Consider the following 21,685-nt stretch of genomic DNA (forward strand, 5'->3'; position numbering starts at 1 on the left):
TGCACAGCCTTCCTCTGATGGAAGGCGGCCCCTGCCACCTCGGTCTTAAAACTGGTGGGTATCTTTTTCCATTGAGACAAAGAAGCTGGCGGGGAGGGAAGGCAGCCAGCCATTCCAATGGCAACAAAATCAAAAGAACAGGGCGCAAGCCCATTTGAAAGTGATTGGCAGAAATGGTTGGGAATTGTGAGAATTCACTGTGGGGTATTAACAGTGAGGGCCCTGAGCAGGTCCCTAAAATGAATGCTGATTAGGCTGCTAATGATTTTACCGAAGAAACGCTGCAGCTCTTGGAATTCCGAGCCTTTTCAGTCACACTAAGCCTTTAGGCAAGCAGGAGATCCTGCAATTTCTGGGTGCCCACAGAAGTGGGGGACACTCAAAGACCTTGAGAGTATGACCACAGGATTGGGGGAGTGCATGCAGAAGTAGGGGGTACCCAAAAAAACGGAGGAAGCCTGAGAGACCAGAATAGTGGTATTTTCGACCATGGACACCTGACAGTACATTAATAATTTAAGCATGTATTCTCAATTTATGTATATTCATAAATTCATTTGTAAATCATATACCTATAAAAGGTGCTAATAATGGTACCTACCCCATCGTGTTGCTATAGAATTAAACTGAGCTTAAACACGTGAAATGCTTTTAGACAGTGCCTGGTATATGGTGAGCGTCAGTTGTTGCTGTAACTATTGTCATCTTTAGCGTCCTAATTACAGGAATTAGAAAATATATGAAAATAGAAACTAAAGATGAAATAAAACATAGAGATTGATTATTTTACGACTTTTCTACCTGATTTTCTTTCCCATCTGACTTTGGAGACCAGAAGATCAAAAATGTGCCCATGTTGTGTAAATTTTTTTCTTGAGGATTCAGAATTTAAATATATCCCACCATGAGCCCAGAAATATATTTTATACTAAAATTCTAGCTAGTTTCTAGGCTCAGTCAGGTGCTTATTATACAGGGGATAGGCTAAATTGGATAGGTGAGCTGCGTGTTAATTGCCAATTCAGCAGACTTTTTTCCCATCCAAGGAGGGATGTTCCTGAGAGCATGTGACATTGCTCTAAGTTGCTCTGGTTGAGGGTGAGACAGAGGTTTAAGTATCTGTGAGCTAGGATCCGAAGGCCCCTCGAGTCTTCTAAAAGAAGGGCTTTCCAAAGGCAAGGAGGTGACAACATCCTCTGCTAGGTCCCCATACATCAATATTGCTTCAGGTGAGTGTTTTCAAATCCCTAAGCAGGTGTTTTCTATATTAAGTCCATACCATATACCTAGTGTTGCCACAGTCACTTGAGAATCAACTAAGACCTGGCCTCTGCTGGTCAGGAGTTTCTGGGCTACTCTGGGAGACAAGGTACAAGGTACTGCAGTAGCAAATTGGGTTTGGTCCTGTCTAGGAGAACGGAAGAAGCAGCACTGGAGGCAGCTTCTTGGAAGAGGTAGAACCTGAGATTCTCCTTCCTTGAAGGATGGCCAGGATTTGGCCAGGTGGAGAGGCAGGTAGAAGGCTTTGCAGGGACAAATGGCATGAGCAGAAACCTGCAGCTAGAGAGAACAGAAGTGGAGGGGAGTGATGGCGGGCCAGGGGCCAAGGGCAATGTGACATCCAACCTTGTAGAAGCGTAGGGTGGGGGTAAGGAGGCTACAGCAGACAGGGAGCCCAATTTAAGCAGCCTCATTGAGGCAGACAGACCTGCTCAGATCAATGCGGCAGGGAATAGGGCATCATTCTAAGTTCAGAATTTTCTGGGATGGATGGAAGACAGAGAGGCAAGTGGTTCTCGGCTAAGAATACAATTAATTTGTGTAAACTTGGCCCTCAGTTAGAGGGATGTTTCACTTGCAAATAATATTTACCCAATCTTGACATGCCTGGAGATTATTAATGTAGCAGAAATGTTCCTTCTTCCAACCTGTCAGTGTTCAGGCTCAAAGTCAGGACAAAACTTTCCAGGTTTTAATCTGTGTTATCCATTGAGTAAATAAGGGTCTTGGAAGTACCTGGCACTCAATGCAGGCAGAAGCACTGCCTGATGTAACCAAAGGTTTATTGCAAAGGACATAATTTTCCTATGGGCACAGCTGGCGTACTGAGCATGTGAGAAATGGCAGGGGCTTCTTGAAGTTTTTTCCTACCTTTGATAATCCTACGGCTTGTTTTCTAATCAGACATATACCTTAAACTGCAGAGCTCACTGTCAGAGGAGATAGAAGAATTAGGGATAAGTTACATTCTTAACAATATTCTATGCAAGATAGAGTATGCTTGGGCAACAGCTGCATGGGTAACCTTGAACTAACAGGGAGAGTAGCTGCTGTTTTTGTTGATGCTTCTGAAGCCCCAGTTGCTTAGTGTCCCTTTAAATCCCTTTAAATATGTGTGTGTATGTGTGTATATATATCTACATATATAGATAGATATAAATATATGTATTTGTTAAGTGCCTGCCGTGTGCCAGGTTGCGGTAGAGTGGTAAACAAGATAACCCCTTCTGTCTTGAGGTTTCTATCCCAATTAGACAGTCAGCAAGCAAGTAAACAAGATCATTTCAGACATGTATAAGTGAAACAGTGAAGAACACTGAAACCATAGTAAGATCTAGGATGGTCCGCAAAGGGCTCTCTGAGCTCTGAACAGGTGGCGCTTGAACTGAGACCTGAGGGGTGGGATGGAGCTGGCATGTGAAGACGTGGCAGGACCAAGGCTGGGAGGTGGGAATGAGCTGAGCCTGCTCAGGGAACCAAAGGCGGGCCGTGTGGACAGAGCAGAGCGAGCTAGGGAGGCACTGGGCAAAATGAAGCTGGACCAGGGGCGAAGACCAGGTCAGGGAGGACCTTGCCAGTTATGGGCAAAGGGAAGCCATTTGAGGGTTTCAAGCAGAGAAGTGACGTGAGCTAATTTATTTTTAAAAGTCTGAATGCTATGATGAACCGAAGGGAAGAGATGACACGAAACGCGCATTTTCTGCGGGCAGAGTGAGATAAGAGGGCAATCTCCTCTCCCCATTCATCTTCCACGCACCACTTCAAGCTGAGGTTGATATCCCTCCGAGACTGACTATAGGATATTGCTTGCAACGAGACTTTTCTTCTACTCAGCATGTCTAAGACTAGCACAAGCCAAAGCTGAAGGGCAGGATGTGGTTTCAGCAGGCAGCAACCACCAGCCCTTCCTCCCGTGGCCCAGAACCGGTCCTGTTACTGCACAGCTAGTCACTGTGGATTGGGTCGTGCTGGATCCCCAGGCGGCCCCCACGGTAATGATAGCCTGTAATTCAGGAGGAGCTGAGAACCCTCTTCTCCAACCCCTAGCCCAGTCCCCCACCCCGCCTCTCCTTAAACACAGCCACAAATTACTGGCACCTGGGCTAAAATTTGCCCAGCAGAAAACAAACAGCCATTTTCAAACAATCCGTTTTCCTCTGCTTTTTCTCGTGTGGCTAGAGGCAAAGAATCCAACTGGCTAAGTCATCTTGGTAAATAAATTGCTAGATACAGCCCTACTCCCCCTAAGCACACAGCTCTCTTGACACAGAATTAAAATTAATAAATTCTGTCTTCTTTACCACTAGTTCCACACAGTACTGGTTCTGGGTCCGTAGAGTTATCGTGATGTGGAAAGTAGACCTAAATGATTTACCCAAAGCAACTGCCTCATCCTAAATGCGTTATTAACCCTTTCTGGGTATTATTGCTCCCTTAATGTGAAAAGCTGATTACCGGTCCCAGCGTAACACTGATATAAGATTCCCAGACTCTTTCCTACAACATAACACTACATGGTATTGCCACTATTTTTAAAGTTTCGACCTAGATGCAAATTTGATTGGCCTTGACAAACTGAAGTCCTTAAACTATCAAAATACATGTTCTCCGTTAGACATTTCTGTGTCCAGGTCCTGGCTCCACCACTTGCTACTGCTATATGTCTTCAGGTGAGTTGCTTAACTTCTCTGGGCCACAAAATCCTCTTTTGACTAGTGGAGAGAACCCACTTCAGTGGGTTGCCTCTGAAGATTAAACAAGATGACACATGTAAACTGCGTAGCATGTAGTAAACACCCATTATTGCTGCAAAATAAGACTTCATGGTAGATGCAACTATGTAAGCCACAGAATGTATCAACATTAACTTTTATCAACACAGGGAGCTACTAAATATATCAGAAACATAATAAAAGTGACAGAGAGGAATATGAAAATTTGAAAGCATTTAAGCATTTGGTTGACAATGCATAAAATTGAAATACAGGGATTCTAAAGGTCTCTAAACCAGCTGTACTTTACCCTACTATTCACTATGCCTTCCCTGGCAGTGCTTCTACCTAGTAATAGTCTCTGTACTATGATAAAAATGAATGATAATGATGTATTGAGTATATTCTCGCTATCAGGCACTGTTCTGAGTGCTTTATGAATGCATTTAATCTTCACAGCAACTCTAAAGTAGGTACTATTATGATGTATGGTTTACAGATGGGGAAACTGAGGCAGGCAGTTTGGCTCTGGAGCCCCCACTCTTGAACCCTATCATACACACACACACACACACACACACACACACACACACACACACAGACACACACACACACTCTATCAGAAATTGACAAATTATGGCCCAAGGGCCAAATCTGCCCCCCATGCCTGTTTTTGTAAATAAAGTTTTACTGGAACACAGCCACACTTACTCATTTACATACTGTCCAAGGCTGCTTTTGTACTACAGTTGCTGAGTTAATTAGTTGCAACAGAGACCTTATGACCTCCAAAGGTTAAAATATTTACTATCTAGCCCTTTACAGAAAAAGCTTTACAGAAAAGATAACCCTTGATATCCACTTTAAACTTCACTAAAAGAATGTGGTTTGGAAGGGGAAGAAATAATACCTTATAATAATAATGCCTTGTATTTGGTATTTACAGTGGGTTTTTACATACTGATCTCAGTTACTTCTCATAACAACCCTGTGAAGTAGGTAGTCTTTTTTTATTTCCACTTTAGAAATGAAGAAACTGGGGTTCTGGGAGGTTAAATGACTTACACCACAGACTAGATGGTAAACTCCGTGAGTCTAGGGATCGTGTGTCTCTATCCGCATCACCTATCACAACACTAGGATAGAATGGGCATGCAGAAAATACTTGCTAAGTGAATGACAACTGTAAAGGTCACCCAGCTAGAGCATCCAGGTCCCCTCCTATTCTGGGGTTCTCCTGACCCCAAGGCTGCCGGACAGTGAAAAGAAGGACTTTCCTTTGACACCGGAATAAACAGAAGGTGGCTGACGTGTCATTCTCCTGAGAGTTGATCGATTTTTGCTTCTGTATCTTTCTCTTCCTTAGTCAAAGATCATCTCAGTCAGACCAAACGGCTTTTTTGTTTCCCCTCAAATGCATAGTCACAGCCTTGAGAATTTTTGTGTCCTTGTGATTGGTGCATTTTTAGACAAGATTGAAACTGACGCCCTTGTGAGATGGTAGTCACATGAAATGGGGGTTTTGGATGGATTTCAGGCAGAGCTCTGCCCGCCCTCCTCCCACCCCATGATGAGTCACTACCCTTCCCAGAGCCGACTCAAGACTTTTGTTTTCTTTCATCTTGCTTTGTGCTGGTCATGTGAGGCTCGGGGTATTAATAGACCCTGGGCTTGGCCTTCTGAATCTGGTTGTTGGTCAAGGAGATAAAGGAACGGTTTGGCCAGTCCCTCTGTGCCATTTTTCACTCCTCTCTCGACCGTCACGCGCTGGTTGGTGACAGAGCTGAACTGGAAAGGCAGAGGACAGCCTGTCTGGTCACCGCCTGTGGACGTGGCCTCTGCTGATGTTTTGACTTCTTGCCGCTCTTTGTGGGCATTTGGTCAGTTCCTGACGTCCAGCCTTGGATCACCAGTACTAATCTTAAAAACCAGCCTCAGTCTTTCTCTGCCACCTTCCCCCAGCCTGATGACAGCAACTCTCCCTGTGTGTGAGAGAGATACATAAACCAGGCAGGAAAAGATTGGGGGTCTTTTTTTTTTTAACTTAGAGTAAAATTATGTTCAGGAAATTAAAAGTCTGTCCGTGGTTTGACAGGCTCCTAAGGGGCTCCATGGGGACAAAAGTTTTAAACAAATGCCTTGGAAGCAGAGGTTCTTTGAATTGCCTGGGGCTTTGATCCAAAAGTTTCAGTTCTTCTCTGCAGCCCAATTTTTAAAATGTCACTTTGCTAGTTCCCTCAGCCTTGATTCCAGCACCCAGCACAGTGTCATACTTGGTGTTTACTGACCTGAAGTGAAGTTGGGCTGGGGCCTGGCCAGGAGATGAAACTGCCTTGGAAGGTTTCCTAGGAGCAGAGATAGAAGCTTTAACATAAAGGGAGGTCCTGGGTCTCTAAATCTAGTTTACTGGCTCTAAGGCTAGTGAGTTTTACTTAGCCTGGTGGGTTCTGGTGCAATTAATTATTTTCACTTTATATCAACCTCTTTTGTTCGATAACTCTGTGAAAGCATGAAGTGTGTTAAGAAGGATCCCGCTGAGCCCTCTCACTCCTTGTGGCATAGTTGGTAAAGTTTAGTTTCTTGAGCCTCACTTTGCTCATCTGTTAACTGGGTAGAACCCCATGATCTCCAAGAGCCCATTCCAGTCTATAAAGTTTCATTTTTTCAATAATAGAATCTTTGTTTTTTTCTTAAATCTTGCCACATTTATAAAGAATTTTGCTTTTGAAGGGAAGAAAGATTATGCTAAGGGTGCACCAACTTAAATTATTATCTTTATTTCTTTTTGTTTGGTGATAACATGAGTGGTGGGAATGGGACATACTCCTTCAGTAAACCGACCAACCTTTATTTTCTACCTACTTTATGCCAGGCACTGCGCTAAGAGCTTTATGTGCATTCCCTCCTTTAACGCTGTCACCAATCTTGGAGACTCTAAGTATTACAAGTAGAGATGAAGAAACTGGGGCACCAAGAAATTCAGGAATTTACCCAGAGTCACAGAGCTAATAAGTGGTCAAAGCAAAACTTGCACATAAGTCTAAGAGCTACAAGGTTCCTAGCCTCTGAGTAGAAATATGAGTATACACTGTACATCCCTGAATGTCTCTTTCTTCCTATTATTGGCTTCTTTCTACAGAAAGTTAAGCGCAGTGAAAGTTTCTAATTAACAGACATTTTTATTGAATGCTACATAAGCAGGAGATATCTGGATAAGAATTGCCACTTCCTTGAAAAGTGACCATCGTTGCTGAACTTGAGCTTTTAGGTGCCTTGAGAGCAGTCCCAGCCAGTGGGGAGAAGTTCAAGTAGGGGTAAAAGAATTCCCGCTGGGAGTGATTATGTACAACTCCAACATCACAGGTCACAGGAGGTTTTGTTCCCTTTGGAGAACCTCAGCTTCACTTGCTGAAGTAGGACAAGTAGAATGAATTAGCCCTGGCTGAAGCCAACCTCTTTATATTTAAAAGAAAAAAGCAATTAAATATTCAGCCTGATGCCTAGGTTTTGAATTACCCCCATTTGTCTTTTACTCAGAGCATCTGCTTTTTATTGCATTGTGGCCCTGCCTGCCATTTATCTCTCCCCGTCAGTCTGTATCTACGTGTCATGTGACTCAAAAGTGAAGATTAGAGGAGAAAAATATCTCTGTAGTCTAAGCCTGGCAACTTCTATTTTTATCCACAGCTGTTGGAACTGATAGCAAAGTCACAGCTCACATCCCTGAGTGGCATTGCCCAAAAGAACTTCATGAACATTTTGGAAAAAGTGGTACTGAAAGGTGAGCTCTCTCTCTCACTCTCTCGCCCCTTTTTATAGGCCTGGGGCCGGGCAGATGGATTTTCCAATGCAGTGGACATGTCATTGGATTTAAGGGAATGTAAGCAGATGGAAATGAATGACTCCAGATGCATTTCAGGGGTGCTGGATTCCAGTTTAGAAAGGAGGGCCATTCATGCTCATGACAAAGGGTGAGACCATCACCCTCCTGTCCTTGTGTTGGGATCATCCATTTGTCCTGCTCTAAGCCTCTCAAGCTTCTTGGTGTAGGCACGTGTCCCAACCTTGGCTACTGAACCTCTAGATTCCAAATTCCTAGAAAATTGAGCTGTGTACAAGGCAGAATAGATCCATAGACTCTCTGAGCTAGAAAGAACTTTACGTCTCTGGCTCAACTGACTCATTGTGTATATGGGAGAAAGAGTGATTTATCCATAATCACACAAAGAGTCAGCCAGACTGGATGAGGATCCAAGCTCCTGACCCCCAGACCTGTGCTTCTGCCACTGATCATCTAAAAGAGACATCACTCCTGGGCAAAAGAAGCTGCTTTCAGATCAGGTGAGCTATTGGTGCTGGTAGGACAATGAAAAGAGAAAGAGTCTTTGTAGAAAACGGGGAGAAGAGAACAAAGAGGGACCTAGATAATGGAAACTCTATCCAATAACCTCGAGTGCAGAAGCTTGGCCAAGTGTAGAATAAACACCAGTGAGAAAGAAAACCATATCCCCAGTGGGTGTACCCAGGTAACACGAGCAGAGGAGAGAAGAAGAAAGAACCACTTGTGAACTATGGAGTGTTCTAGTCTCATAAACGTTAACTACTTTTTTTCTTCCCCACTCAAGTCCTGGAAGACCAACAAAACATTAGACTAATAAGGGAACTACTCCAGACCCTCTACACGTCCTTATGTACACTGGTCCAAAGAGTCGGCAAGTCTGTGCTGGTCGGGAACATTAACATGTGGGTGTATCGAATGGAGACAATTCTACACTGGCAACAGCAGCTGAACAACATCCAAATCACCAGGGTAAGCTGGAGCACCCCAGCCTCCTCCCAGCAGGAACGGCTGCAGTTGGTTCCTCTGCTGGGATGCTGGGCAGCCTCGCCAGGACTTTAAATCCTCTCTGGTGATGGAAAAGTCTGGACAGTTCTGATTGGATGCTTTCCATTGGGTGCTGAGGGTGGGCTGGGGGACCTTCCAATAAAGGGGGTGTGGGGAGAAGAACCTGGCAGCGCAGGATCAGAGTATATGAACGACGACAGCCAATGGAAACGTGTTGGGAAAGCTAGAAACTTGACCTTGGGGCCGATGTAGGCTATTTCACTGAAATCTCTAGTGGGATCTGGAGATCTCTGCCCATTTCCTCTTAAAGTGCGAGTTTGTTTATGGTGTTAGGATGCTGCCTTGTATACAACAGCGCTGTGATGGCAGTGGCTTGGAGAACTGGCACCAGCCTTTTAAAACTCTAGTTCCAATTATTAATAGTTATGATAAAGGAAGGCTTTGAGTAAAGGCTGTAAACATACAGGTAGAAAAAGACATGAGCACCTCCAGCCTCGGGTCTCACTGCCCGCCTCCTTGTGACCACTGATCTCCCCAAGTAGGGGAGATCCCCCAAACACGCTGCCCACAAGGCCCTCACTCTGCCCGGGCCTCTGCTTGACCACATGGACATACTGAATAGCTTTGAGTAAAGGCTGTAAACATACAGGTAGGAAAAGACATGAGCAATTCTCACTCAAAGCAAACAAACCAAAAAAAACCACACGTTACCAGCTAAACCTCCTACCAGTAGTTTCTTTCGGCTTTTAAAACGTAAGTTGGCCCCCAGCTCTTGGCCTCTTAAGAGTGAGCAAGAGAACTAAGGCACAGAAAAAATGTGAGAAAGACGCTGGTGTAATCGCTCAAGGCTCCCTAATGGACACACACACTTAGGCGGCTCACGTAGCACTTGGCTGTCTTATCTAATCACTGACCATGGCTGTTTTAAGTGGTTCCGGGACCCAGGCTGATAAAGTTTGGGTCTGCCCCGTCTCTCGAGAAAGAAACATGAAAAAACTTCTTTGACCTCTTTTAAATATTTCACTCTATGAAGTTTGCAAAATGCAGTGTCCTTGACTTTACTGTTAATAACCTCTCTGTGCCTTAGTTGTTTTTTTCCTTAACTCTGAAGCAGCAAATAATTGGAAGTCTCAGAGTTCTGTGACTTCCTTAGAGTCACTTAGGCTACAGTACACACACACACACACACCCCCCAGTGATACTCAACCAGCGATATAAATGAGCAAGTCCCATTAGTCCCAAGGGCATCTTCCCTCCAGCAACTTGGAACACCCATTTAGATGGTCACACTTGCCCAGAACTTGCCTCTGTTCTCTCTGTCCACCTCACAGGAGCCCCCCCTTGGCCACATCTGCCCACATACCTTGCACTTCCATGGGCTTACTTCCCCAAAGCCCCCCTCTATTAATCTACAAACTCTCTTGGGAGGTACCCATTGTAGTTGCTATAACTCTTCATGGAGTGAGGGTAAAGGGGGATCAGAGAAGCCCAGTGACTCTCCCCAAGTGACACAGCAATCAGGGCCAGAGCTGAGGCCAGAACCCTGGGCTTCTTATTCTTAAAACGGCAAAGCTTTTAACATCAGTGGTTTCCAAACTTTTTTTCAATCTTGCTTTCTTCCAACTATTTATTCAATGACCCAGCCTTTTGCAAACCTTTTAAATCTAATGAAATCCTATGCAGGACAGATCAAACGCTGAAGTTCATCTCACCCTCCCCTCTGCTCACGGCACCCCAGTCAGGCCAAGCTATTCTCTGCACACTCTAAGCTTGGTCCTGCCTCGGGGTTTTTAAGCCACCTCCCTCCCTGACCATCCAATCTACGGAAGCCACTATCATCTTACCTTCTTCAGAGCCGCTACTATGATCTGAAATCATCTCATATGTATATTCACTTTCCTGTCTCCTGCACTGGCTTATAAACTCCACAAAGAAAGGACATCACCATCTTGTTCCCTGCTCTATTCCTTGTCCCTGGACCAGAGCAGATGGCAGTCAATAAGTTTTAGTTGAATAAATAAATGATTGAAGGGGACACTCCTCCCACCACCTACCTTAGAACTTGTTCAATGTGCAGAGGAATACAGTTGGAAAATATTGCCCTGTATTTACAGTTGAGCATGAAAATTGACCAACTGCAGGATCTGGGACTAGTGATTCGAATTCTCTGTGCCTCAATTTCCTCATTTGGAAAATGGAGGCAGTCGTGCCTATCTCAATGCCCTGGTGTGAGATTTAATCAGGTAATATATAGAAAGCACTCAGAACAGTGCCTGACACATAGTAAGTATTGTAAATGCGTCAGCTGTTATTATTATGAAGGGCTCACTCTGTGGCAGACACTCTTCTAAGTCCTCTAATGTATTCATTAACTCATCTAGCGACTAACTGTAAGTAGGAGTCATCATAATAGCTAATATTTACTGGCCACTGTGCTCAGTACTTCCAGGCATTGTCTCATGAGAAAAATCACACTGAGTGGTTAAGAACAATCTGGCCGGGCCCTCCCCACCAATAAGATGTGGGTTGAACCCAGGCCTGTCTGCAGAGGCTATACTTTTACCCATGACACTCTACTCCCTCATGCCCTCCTTCCCAGCCCCCCTTGGCTCTGAGCTACAATATTTTGAGAGCCGTGCTGGAAGGAAAGATTGAGAGAGAGAGAAGGAACTTAATTACTTCAGTCTGGACTGTATTTTAAAACTTACTTTTTAACAGTTTGGACCAAAGAGAAGTATGTTATTACGTGAAAATGTTAAGGTGACATTTACAGTAATTGCTTTCTATTTGCCAAAGTTCTATCAGTATTTTCCCAGCAGATAATCTTGTTTTCCTTCAAAATTTCCTATCTAATTCTATGGAGCCAATTTTTATTGGCAAAAATAATTTATATAATAAAGAATGAAGGGGAAAAAAAACTAAGAGAACTGGCTTGTAGGGGAAAAAAAGCAAATAGAATCATAGTGTCCTGTGAACAAGGCAGAGAGAGTCTGGAAGCATGGGGGGGTGGGCAGGATGAATATAAAAAGATTTTCAGCAAAACACTTGATAGGGGGAGCACGACTAACTTCTTTTTCTTTTATATGTTTATATTCAAATAGAAGAAGGCATGCAAGCAGTTAATCATTTACCAGGAGTAAGGACTCAGCATGGGGTCTGGGCAAGGATTTTGGAAAAGTTCAGGTTTGAAAATCTGAGAGTGAATTCTGCCAAGTGGACTTTAATAGGAGTTCATGTAATAATTGGCCTGGGAGTTTTAACCAAAAAAGTAGATGCTTTGAAGTGCTGGAAACAAAAAGAAAATCTCATGGCAGTTTTATTGGCTCATACGATCAGCAGCAGATGATAAATGACAAATAGGTCTAGGACCTTCTGCAGTCCGGCAAAGTCCTGAATTTTGCAAACAATTGAAAGTTCAGCCCAGCAGCCTGAACGATATAAATTGTCAAGTCACAGACACTTCTCACGAATTAGGAGGCTGAAGCTACTCCAAGTCTGAGATTGCTGGAGCTGGAAAGGATCTTCAGAGACTTCTACTAAGCCAGTTCATTTTGGACACAGGGGAACTGAGACCCAGATTTCCCAAGGGCACTTGGGATCCGGATCTGCTGCTCGTCCAACCCGTGTCCCTCCCATGCCACCTCCCATTCTTCTCCATCGTCCAACTTCCCAAGCCGCCCTGCCACTGCCCACCTTCCCTCTGCACGCCTGTCCTGCTCTGCAGAGACGCAGGAGGGAATTGCTGAGACTGTGTGTCCCCCTGGAATCCTGTGTGTTCCAGCCTTGATGTGCCTCGTACAGAGTTTAGTTCCCTAAAATTTCGAGGAGGGAACTCAGTACTCATTCCCAGGATATTTTCCCCTCAGCTGAGGAAGGGTTTCTTCATCCTGTTTTGTTTTTTTTGTTGTTTTTTTGTGTGACCTCCAGAGGTGATAGAACACTGAGCTAAAAATGTCAGTAGTTCAAATTCAAGAGCTCACCCAGGACTAGCATGGGAAGGACAAAGAACCATGGTCTCGAGCGATTTGAGCTGACTTCTTATCCAGATGGCAGCAGCCAGTTGCTGTTCAAGAAATAGCAACAAGTACTACTGAGGACCTTCTGTACAGATTGTTCCCATAGCACTTGGCGCTTACATCCTTGATGGCATTTAACCTTTGTTCTCTAATGACTTGGTTATATTTCTGGGTCTCTCGCCCACTGCAGCAGCTCCGGTGCCAGGCATAATAGGTACTCAGGAGAGGGGTTTTGTGCTGGGCTAGTCTGCAAGGGATACAAGCTTAGACCTTGCCTTCGAGGATCTGGGTCTGGGTGGAATAACATGAGCTCATCAGAATTTAAACATTAAAGGGCTTAAATATAAATTCAAGGATACGTAGAAGCAACTTCTGCAGAAGCTCATGATTAACTGCCAGTGTGTTCTCCACAGACCAATAGTTATCAGAATGTCCCGTACAGCCCTAGGTTTGAATAGAGACGCCTCAATGGATGATGGATCTTAGGCTGAAAGGTTCTTGACCAGCCATTCCCAAAGCGTGCATACACGTGTGTACACACACACACACACACACACACACACACCCCAGTATAGAGTCTTTCTGTTGTTGCTGTTTGTACCTATTGAATTATTTGACTTCTATCATTCCACAAATATTTATTGAGTGCCTACTATATGCTAGCACACTTCTAGACTCTTCTAGACATAGCAATGAAAAAACACAAAAATTTCTGCCTCCGTGGAGCTTCCTTCTGCAGATGGGTTACGTGACATGACAATAAGGAAGTTGTTGCAAAAGGCACCTGAAAGAGATCCTAGGAATTCTAGGAAGATGCAGTGGCTAAGGCCTGAGGGAGTCACCAAAGCAGAAAAGGCCTTTCAGAGGAAGTGAGTTTGAACTGGATGTGAAGAAGAGTCACATGTGGACAAGCAGAGGCCCAGGCAGAGTGAGGGCCTTGTGGGCAGCGTGTTTGGGGGCCAGTGAGAAAACCTACTTGGGGAGATCAGTGGTCACAAGGAGGTGGGCAGTGAGACCCGAGGCTGGAGGTGCTCTGTCCAGGGTAGTGAGTCCTTTGGGAAGGTAGCGAACATTGTAATTGAGTGAAGCACAGGAATCCAACGTGCGCTATTAGGGGAATCTTTCAGAGAAAAAGTGTAAATAGATGAAGGGGATTCAGACCTCCAGGTATAAAATAAATGAGCCATTGGGGCTGTAATATACAATATAAAGAATACGGTCAATAAAACCGTAATCACTTTATATGGGGACTCATGGTTACTAGACTTATCGTGGTGATCATTTCATAATGCATGCAAAAAAAAAAAGCCTTGTGCAACTTAGGAAAATCCCTCTGGCACCATCTGCGAGCCGCTCCAGGCTGTTCTTTGCGGGTCTCGGTCATGGGTCCTGTGTCTGTACTTAGAGTAGAGAGAACTGCTGCTTTGGTCTCTGATCAATAAACCACCTTGAGGCTGGAGGATGAGGGGACAGCTGCATCCTTGGTGTCACCTGGTGCATAGCTACTCTCTGCCCTGCAACTTAACATAACCCTTCTCCCCACAGCCTGCCTTCAAAGGCCTCACCTTCACTGACCTGCCTTTGTGCTTACAACTGAACATTATGCAAAGGCTGAGCGACGGGCGAGACCTGGTCAGCCTGGGCCAGGCAGCCCCTGACCTGCACGTGCTCAGCGAGGACCGGCTCTTATGGAAGAAGCTCTGCCAGTACCACTTCTCCGAGCGGCAGGTCAGTGCAGCCCAGTGGCCGTTCTTCCTTCTCTTCCTCTCTGCCCGCCGCCCTCAAGCTGCCTTGGCATCCTTCTCAAACCCACTCTCCAGGGCTCCCTGGTTTGACTAGAAAACAGTTCAAGGAGTTTCTAAATAATATCTGTGAGATTTTGTTTATGTGTTTCAATAGGAAGAAAAAAACCACCTTATATTCTTAACCTAGTCCCATGTTACAACTTGCTCCAAAAAAATTCATAAATTGGCACCAGTCCTTCTTTTCTCTAACAAAATAACTTACATTTTTATGAGATTTTACAGCTAAAGGACTTACTGATGTTATTTCATTTTGTGTTAATGACCCAGGGAAAGGTAGATATCGTTATGCCCACTTCAAACAGATGGAGAGACTAAGGCCACAAGTGGCTAAGTGACATATCCAAATTAGTGGAGCGCTCTCTAGGTGGGGAAACTGGCCTTGGATTTGAATTTGGGCCTTCTGACACCAGCTCTAGGCCTCTTTCCCCTCCGCACACTGCCTCAGATTTTTTTCCCACCTTCTTTACATAGAAGTGTGAGCACAACAAGTGCTGTTCACGAAACCACTAATATTTCGATACAAAATAGAGCCATTGTGCCAAGCAGTCACTGCATCTCCCTGGAAATAATCACTCAAGTTACAGCAAAGAAAAGATTGAAGTGGTTTATTGAGATCACCTAAACTTTCAAGACCATCCAAATGCAATTTAGTACAGGTCACCAGTCAGGCGTCATCGGCCACCTGTTTCTTTTAAAGACTGGTTAAAAGCTATTGTTTCCTTCACTAGGTAGAGCTCAGAAGCTACTTCTTTATATCTTTGCTACTTTTTCCCTAGCTGTTGCCAGGGTATAGATGAAAAAGGTGGAAAGGAGGCAGGAGCAGAACTTTTCAGAACTACTTTTATTTGTTTGATATTTAGATCCGCAAGCGATTAATTTTGTCAGATAAAGGACAGCTGGATTGGAAGAAGATGTATTTTAAACTTGTGCGCTGTTACCCACGGAAAGAGCAGTATGGAGACACCCTTCAGCTTTGCAGACACTGCCATATTCTTTCCTGGAAGGTATATGTCTTGGAGGTCGTTGCCACACATCCCCAGCCCAGCCCCTAAGAGCCAATGGCACTAGCGCTGTGTCGCCAAATGCTTTCCTGCTCTTCACTGTTGTAGCCCCCAGCTGAAGGTGAAGGTAAAACTGATTCAGAAACTTTCAAAGACCTTTGTTTCCTTCACCCCCCTGTGTTTATTTTTTTCTGCAAGCCCCCCCCAAACTCCCCCATCGCTCTGTGCACGCGTGCGCGTGCGCACACACACCCACACATGCAGCTCTTTAGTTTTTCCATAACACAGGGCATTCTTGACAGAGGAATGTTGTTTTGAGGTTGGGCAATGCCTTACTTAGGGTGCTACAAGCCAATGAGATGCCGCCGAGAATGCCCACCTAACCACGATGTTCCTTTCTAGGGCACCGATCACCCGTGCACAGCCAATAACCCAGAGAGCTGCTCCGTTTCACTTTCACCCCAGGACTTTATCAACTTGTTCAAGTTCTGAATCCCAGCACATGACAACACTTCAGAAGGGTCCCCCTGCTGACTGGATGGTTGGAAATACAGAGTTTGGACGCTTCATTTGTAAATAGTGTACATTTTAGACATTGGCTCAAAACTTCTGCGATAAGCCATTGAGAGGACGTTGGAGGGGAGAGACGCAGTTGCTGGCTGGGAATTTAAGCATATGGACTTCTCATTAGAATTGGTATGGAAAAGCAGAAATACTGTAAATAAACTATTTTTCCTAATGATTTGCCAGCAAGACTATGAGGCAGGAATTCTATTTCATCGGTGAAAATGGAATTCTCTTGACGTTCACTGAGACTCCTTTATAGTTCCCTAGAGATGTGGGAGAAAGGGGCAAAACTCAAATACAAGATAGAATGCTCTTTGTTTACAATGTGAAAATGTGTTGGAAAAAAAAAAAAAGAAGAAAAACTACATATGAGAAATCCCTGGGCTTTGGGTTTTGATCTGGAGTTTGTTTTGAAAAGGCAAAGGAAGCACCACTCATCTTAAACCCGCATGGGTATAGGGCCTTATCTTCTGAAGATACCACACAATAGTCTACCTCGGAAAGCTACAATACTCGCTCGGACAAAGCGCGTGGTCCAGTAGGCAGTCTCTGTTTTTCTTGTTTCTTCATCATATAAAAAGTGATTTAAAACAGGAAGAGATATTGGAGGCAATCCTCATCATGCTTCAGGCTTCCTTTTTAGACGAATGGGACACTCTTTGGGGTTGCCTCTTTTCTAGAACAACCCCAAAGCACCTATGCCTTTTTTCCTTCCATGTTGTAGCTCATTCGGGACAACATCATAAGGCCAATTAAAAACAGTTCAAGAGGAAATCCTGCCACAGAAAAGATGGAATTAGTCACCCAATAGCTGTGAAGACTTTCTTATTCCTGTTTAACTTCTTGGCTTGTCTGGGCTTCCTGGGGTATCTTCACGGATAAGCCTCTCCCTGGGGACTGTTTGGAGCCAGAGTACTGATAAAGGCTTGTAAACCAGGTTTTTACATATCAGCTGCTGTTCCTCTTGGTGGGTGATAGTTGAGGAGTTTTCTTTACATGCAACACCAAAATTTAGTCAACCTGAGGTAGGGCTTCTTGTAAGGATGATAAAGTAAAGCCTGGCGTTCCAGCCAGATAGGGAGCAGAGGTACCATGAGTTCATCCTTAACTTGCTCCAAACCCCAGGGGAACTTGCTAGGCCAATACCAGCAGGTAACTATGTGGGAGAAGGAAATCTCAGGACTTATGGAGTCAATATTCCTGGGAGGGAATGGGGGATGTTTTTGTTTTTTACTTTTTATAGAACTTTGCTTTTCTACAACAATGTACATATTTCTGCAATTGTATTTGCTTTCCTTTTTTTTTTTTTTTTTTTTTTAGTAAGTAAAGTGGCCACCCAGCATGACCTTGGCACATAAGTGAAGCAGAAATAGGAACTTGGTTCACATTTACGTTGAGGAGCAGTGTATTCTTAGGGGTTGAATCTGGGGTGACCTGAAATGGGGAGAGATGGTTAAGAATGTACAGAGACAAGCCAAGGGACCAACTAGTGATGTAGGACCCCTTCACGCCCTTCCCTCAAAGCACAACCCAAGTACCAGCATCCGGAAGGGAACTCGACCACTAGTTGATGTTCCTCACTTTGCAAGGTCTGTGCCTACACCAGGATTTCTTAATATCTTTTTTCGTCACCACCCCCCTGAACAAGAAAAAAGTAAGTTGTTTATTTCAACTCTGAGCAAAAGTAAATACTGAAGAATAAGATCTTGTTGGGTAAGGTTGAGCTTTGGAGGGCCACAAACTACTGTAACACCTCTTCTCCCCCCGAGTCAAGGTCACACTGAGAATGCAGGGTCCAGACCATGGAATAAAAAGCTCTGTCTTCCATAATTCAGGCAGGTTCTCGCAAAGGTCTCAGCTTCCTTAAAGATGTGAGTGGAGCTGGGGCTGTCGTTGCTGTGAGGGCTCTGGAACCGTTGACTCTGGCATTTTTTGGCGTTCATGGCCTTCCACATCTTCCCCCCAACTCATGACCTCCACCCCTCCACGCTGAAGGAGCAGATGGAGACTCCTCGGCACCTTCAGGTTTGCAGTCCCAGAAATGTTGCCTGCTTTGGCTGTCAGCACGAAACTGGCGAACCAGTGTCACTTGGACTGTCCGTGGTGCTCATGACCGCATAGCGTGCCCCAGGCAGCAGGAGCATCTGTGCAGAACGACCCTACCACAAGGGATAGGCTTAACGGTTTTCTGAAATGTCTACCCAGATGGTGACTCGGGGCTCTCCCCATCTCCTCTGGCATAATTGGAGGTGGTGTGTGACAGAGTCAAGGAAAATTTTTAAGGAAAAGAAAAGAAGAAACCAACATTTGTGGTTCCCTTTCACTGGAAGAGGAGAATGAGGAAGGAAATGGCAGGTGGAGAGGGAGAGGGGAAGGAATAGAAGTGGCGTGTCTTTGATGCTGTGGTTTGTGGGAGGGCAGTGGGGAAAAAGAGCACAGCAGGTGTGAGCACCTGTGTTGGTGCCACTGGGTGGCTGTGAAGCATGGCCAGAGCCTCACGTATAAGTAAAGCGAGTTAAAAAGAAAATGCTTGTTCCCTGGGCACTAATTGTCTATAGAATTTCTATTGGCAAACCCTCCCAGGACAAAGTGACCTAAAAAACAAAAACAAAGAATCTCTGTCTCAGAACCGCTGTTCTAAAAGCCAGAAGGGACATGACAATGGAAAGTGCTGGAAGAGACAGAATGCTCTACTGTCTTTGCTGTACCTACCTACCCCCACCCCAACTCTGTAAAGGAGAATTTAAAATTGATGTCAAATATGAAAGTAGCCTGGACTTCCAGAGAAGGAAAGAGTTTTGTCCAGGACAGTGGAAGCCGAGCCACAGGGGTGTTATGCTTTGGTTCAACACACAGGTTTCCGAGCAACGATCCTAGAGTCTTGAGAAGAAGGCACAGCATTTGAGGAAAGGAGAATATGCGAAGCTTAGGAGGGCTCAACTTATAACAAGATCCAGACATTTTAAACTAGATGGTGTTATTACTCAATGCTGTTACTTTTAGTGGATGGACCAGTCACATGGGAGGATTGTAGCAGAAACTACAACGTGAAAACATCCCCAGTTTTGAGATCAAAAGGGTCAGCTGTAAGATGACCTATGTTTAGTGATGATCCATTTTATATTGAAGTGGCTCAGAGGAGATATTGATATTTTAGATGGGCTGCAAAACTGTCAAGGCAAGAACAGGCTTTACTTGGCAATGGTGAAGGAAGGTAATGAGTGTGTATTGCCTTATTGCCACAGTTCTCTCTTCATAAACTGTTTGGGAGCTTGCAATTAACAGAGCCTCCTTGTTTCCATTGTTTTTATACGGGAGAAGAGAAAGAGCTTGGAATTTCATTTGTCTAAGCAAGTGGTGTGATTTACAAGAAGTTCAGTCATTTCAAATGTGTATCATTCTTAGTGTTCAATACAATGTTTATCATAAAATAGGCACCTGAGTTTATATATTCCTGCCAGGCTGAAGGGCAATTATGTCTTGCTATGCAAACACGCTATTTTACGTGTGAATTTTTTTAACTGTAATAATTTTATGTGTGAATTTTTTTTAAACTAAACTCTATCATCATTTTCTATGTTGACATCTGTTGTTTTTCGTGTTTTTTTGTTTTAATCTGTTTCCAACTCTCCGAGTCTGTGAACCATCCTCTGACTGGATGCTGGCCTAAAATCCTATTAGTGTTTAAACAGACCTCAGAAACACCCTCAACCTCTAGGCAATCGCAGAGATGGGACTCTTTGATATATCTCCGGCCCCTGATGTCTTCAACAAACAAGATCGTAATTCCTTTAAACTCAATGTTTTCTGTAGATGCTTTCTTCTCCGTTTTGTTAAGGAGAGTCAACCCTCGTGGTTTTCCAAAGGAAGGAAACTCCTCCCCCAGACTTGAGCGCTGGGAGGGACGTTAGAAACGCTGGAGTCTGGCATTCCTTCTGCCTTTCAAAATGAGGTAGTGGGTCCAGAATATTCAGGTGACATGCCTCAACCCACCTGGCGCTCAACAGTGGACCTGAGCGTAAACTTGGGACTTTCTGAGGCCTTGACTTTGTAACCCCTGCCCCAGCACCTTTTGTTGTGGCTGGACACACGTGACACCTAAGCTGATTCTTCTCAAGACGTTCGCTGTGGAAGGCACGTTCGTGTCCAGTGTTCGGTGTCCGGCCGTTAACTGTTAAAGACATTTTAAGTCCCTGATTCTTCCTGGAGAAGTTAAGGGGTTGCTTAACATTGTTACTGACTCTGACTCTGCTGTGAGTACGGCATACTAGTGAGTACAGCCTGCTTGCCACAAAGTAAGCAGCATATTTTGACAAGTTTATTTTTCCCTGGATAATTAGATTTTAATTATAAAGGTGGCCCCTGAGACACCTAATGGCTGAGCAGCTGGCTTGCTTTCTAGAAACTGAGGTTCTGATGGTAACCAAGCAGGTATTCCCTCTCCCCTTAGACTAAAAGGTACATTTGATCCATCCCTTCCATCTCCCTGGTACCTGCTGTGAGATCCAATAAGCTTCCACCCAGTGGAAGATCACTCTCTGCTAAACCTCACAAGCAAAGGGGGGTTGTTCCATGAGGCAGCAAGGAGCAAGGGACCACGATATTCATGACTTTGTCTGCTAGACATTTTTCAAAGTGTCCTTGAACTCAGCAAACAAAGCTTTCTGAGAGATCTCTCAAAACTCAGGCCCTGCTCCGTCTGGCCAAAAATGGATGGCTGCTTCAAAACTCTGAACTTCTTGAAACTCCATCTGCTACAACATTACTTCTGGAGTTTGAACATGACTTCTTCTGTCTCTGAGTATAGAAATGTTTGTTTAATTAATGATACACAAGTCTGTTAAACAGAAGGCTCCAACAGTGCTCTACACTTGAGAACACTTGGCGCCATCTTTATCCTACCAAGTGCCAATCACCCTAGCCAGAGGGGGTGTCTATTAAAGTCCATATCCTAAGCTTTAGAAGCTTTAAAGTACTTTTTTAATTAAAAATACAATAGGGGATTGAACATTTTAACTAAAAGTTTAAGGTTAGACCAATTACATGCAAAGATGTTTATTTAATATTGTGTGAGCTGAGTCTTTCTGTATAAATTATTTGCACTCTTTTCTTGCATGATGAACTGATTTCTTTTTTTATAGTTGTTTGTACCAGACGGTGGCGTATTTTTGTAAAAATTTTTTGACACTGAATTGCAATAAATGTTTTTCCAACAACACACACTGGTGCATTTTTGGTGCATGTCAATTCAAGTTGGTTTTTTAATCGAACTGAGTATGTTTATCTTTTGCTGAGTGAAAGTTATATTCCTTCTCCTAGAAACTTATCATCGTTGTAAAATTTTCTAGGAATACATAGAAAACTAAGCTTGCTGCTGAGTACCAACCTGAATCAGAAATACAGTATTATGCTCAAATGGGGTATTTCCACTTACTATTCATATAATAGAATGCTTTGG

The 21,685-nt window shown here is 44.1% G+C and overlaps 1 protein-coding gene across 1 annotated transcript in view; it reads left to right on the forward strand.

Moving 5' to 3' along the window:
- FBXO32 (F-box protein 32) overlaps positions 1-21,445 on the forward strand; it is a 33,889-nt gene extending 12,444 nt beyond the window's left edge. Inside the window, exons 5-9 of the mRNA XM_082674427.1 lie at positions 7,680-7,773; positions 8,618-8,802; positions 14,400-14,582; positions 15,520-15,663; positions 16,063-21,445. Coding sequence (XP_082530553.1) covers positions 7,680-7,773; positions 8,618-8,802; positions 14,400-14,582; positions 15,520-15,663; positions 16,063-16,152 — 696 coding nt within the window. The 3' untranslated portion in view covers positions 16,153-21,445. The remainder of the gene's footprint in view (positions 1-7,679; positions 7,774-8,617; positions 8,803-14,399; positions 14,583-15,519; positions 15,664-16,062) is intronic.
- The last annotated feature ends 240 nt before the right edge of the window (positions 21,446-21,685 follow it).

This window comes from Grampus griseus (genome assembly GCF_964374135.1).
Source record: "Grampus griseus genome assembly, chromosome: 17".
Taxonomy (NCBI): domain Eukaryota; kingdom Metazoa; phylum Chordata; class Mammalia; order Artiodactyla; family Delphinidae; genus Grampus; species Grampus griseus.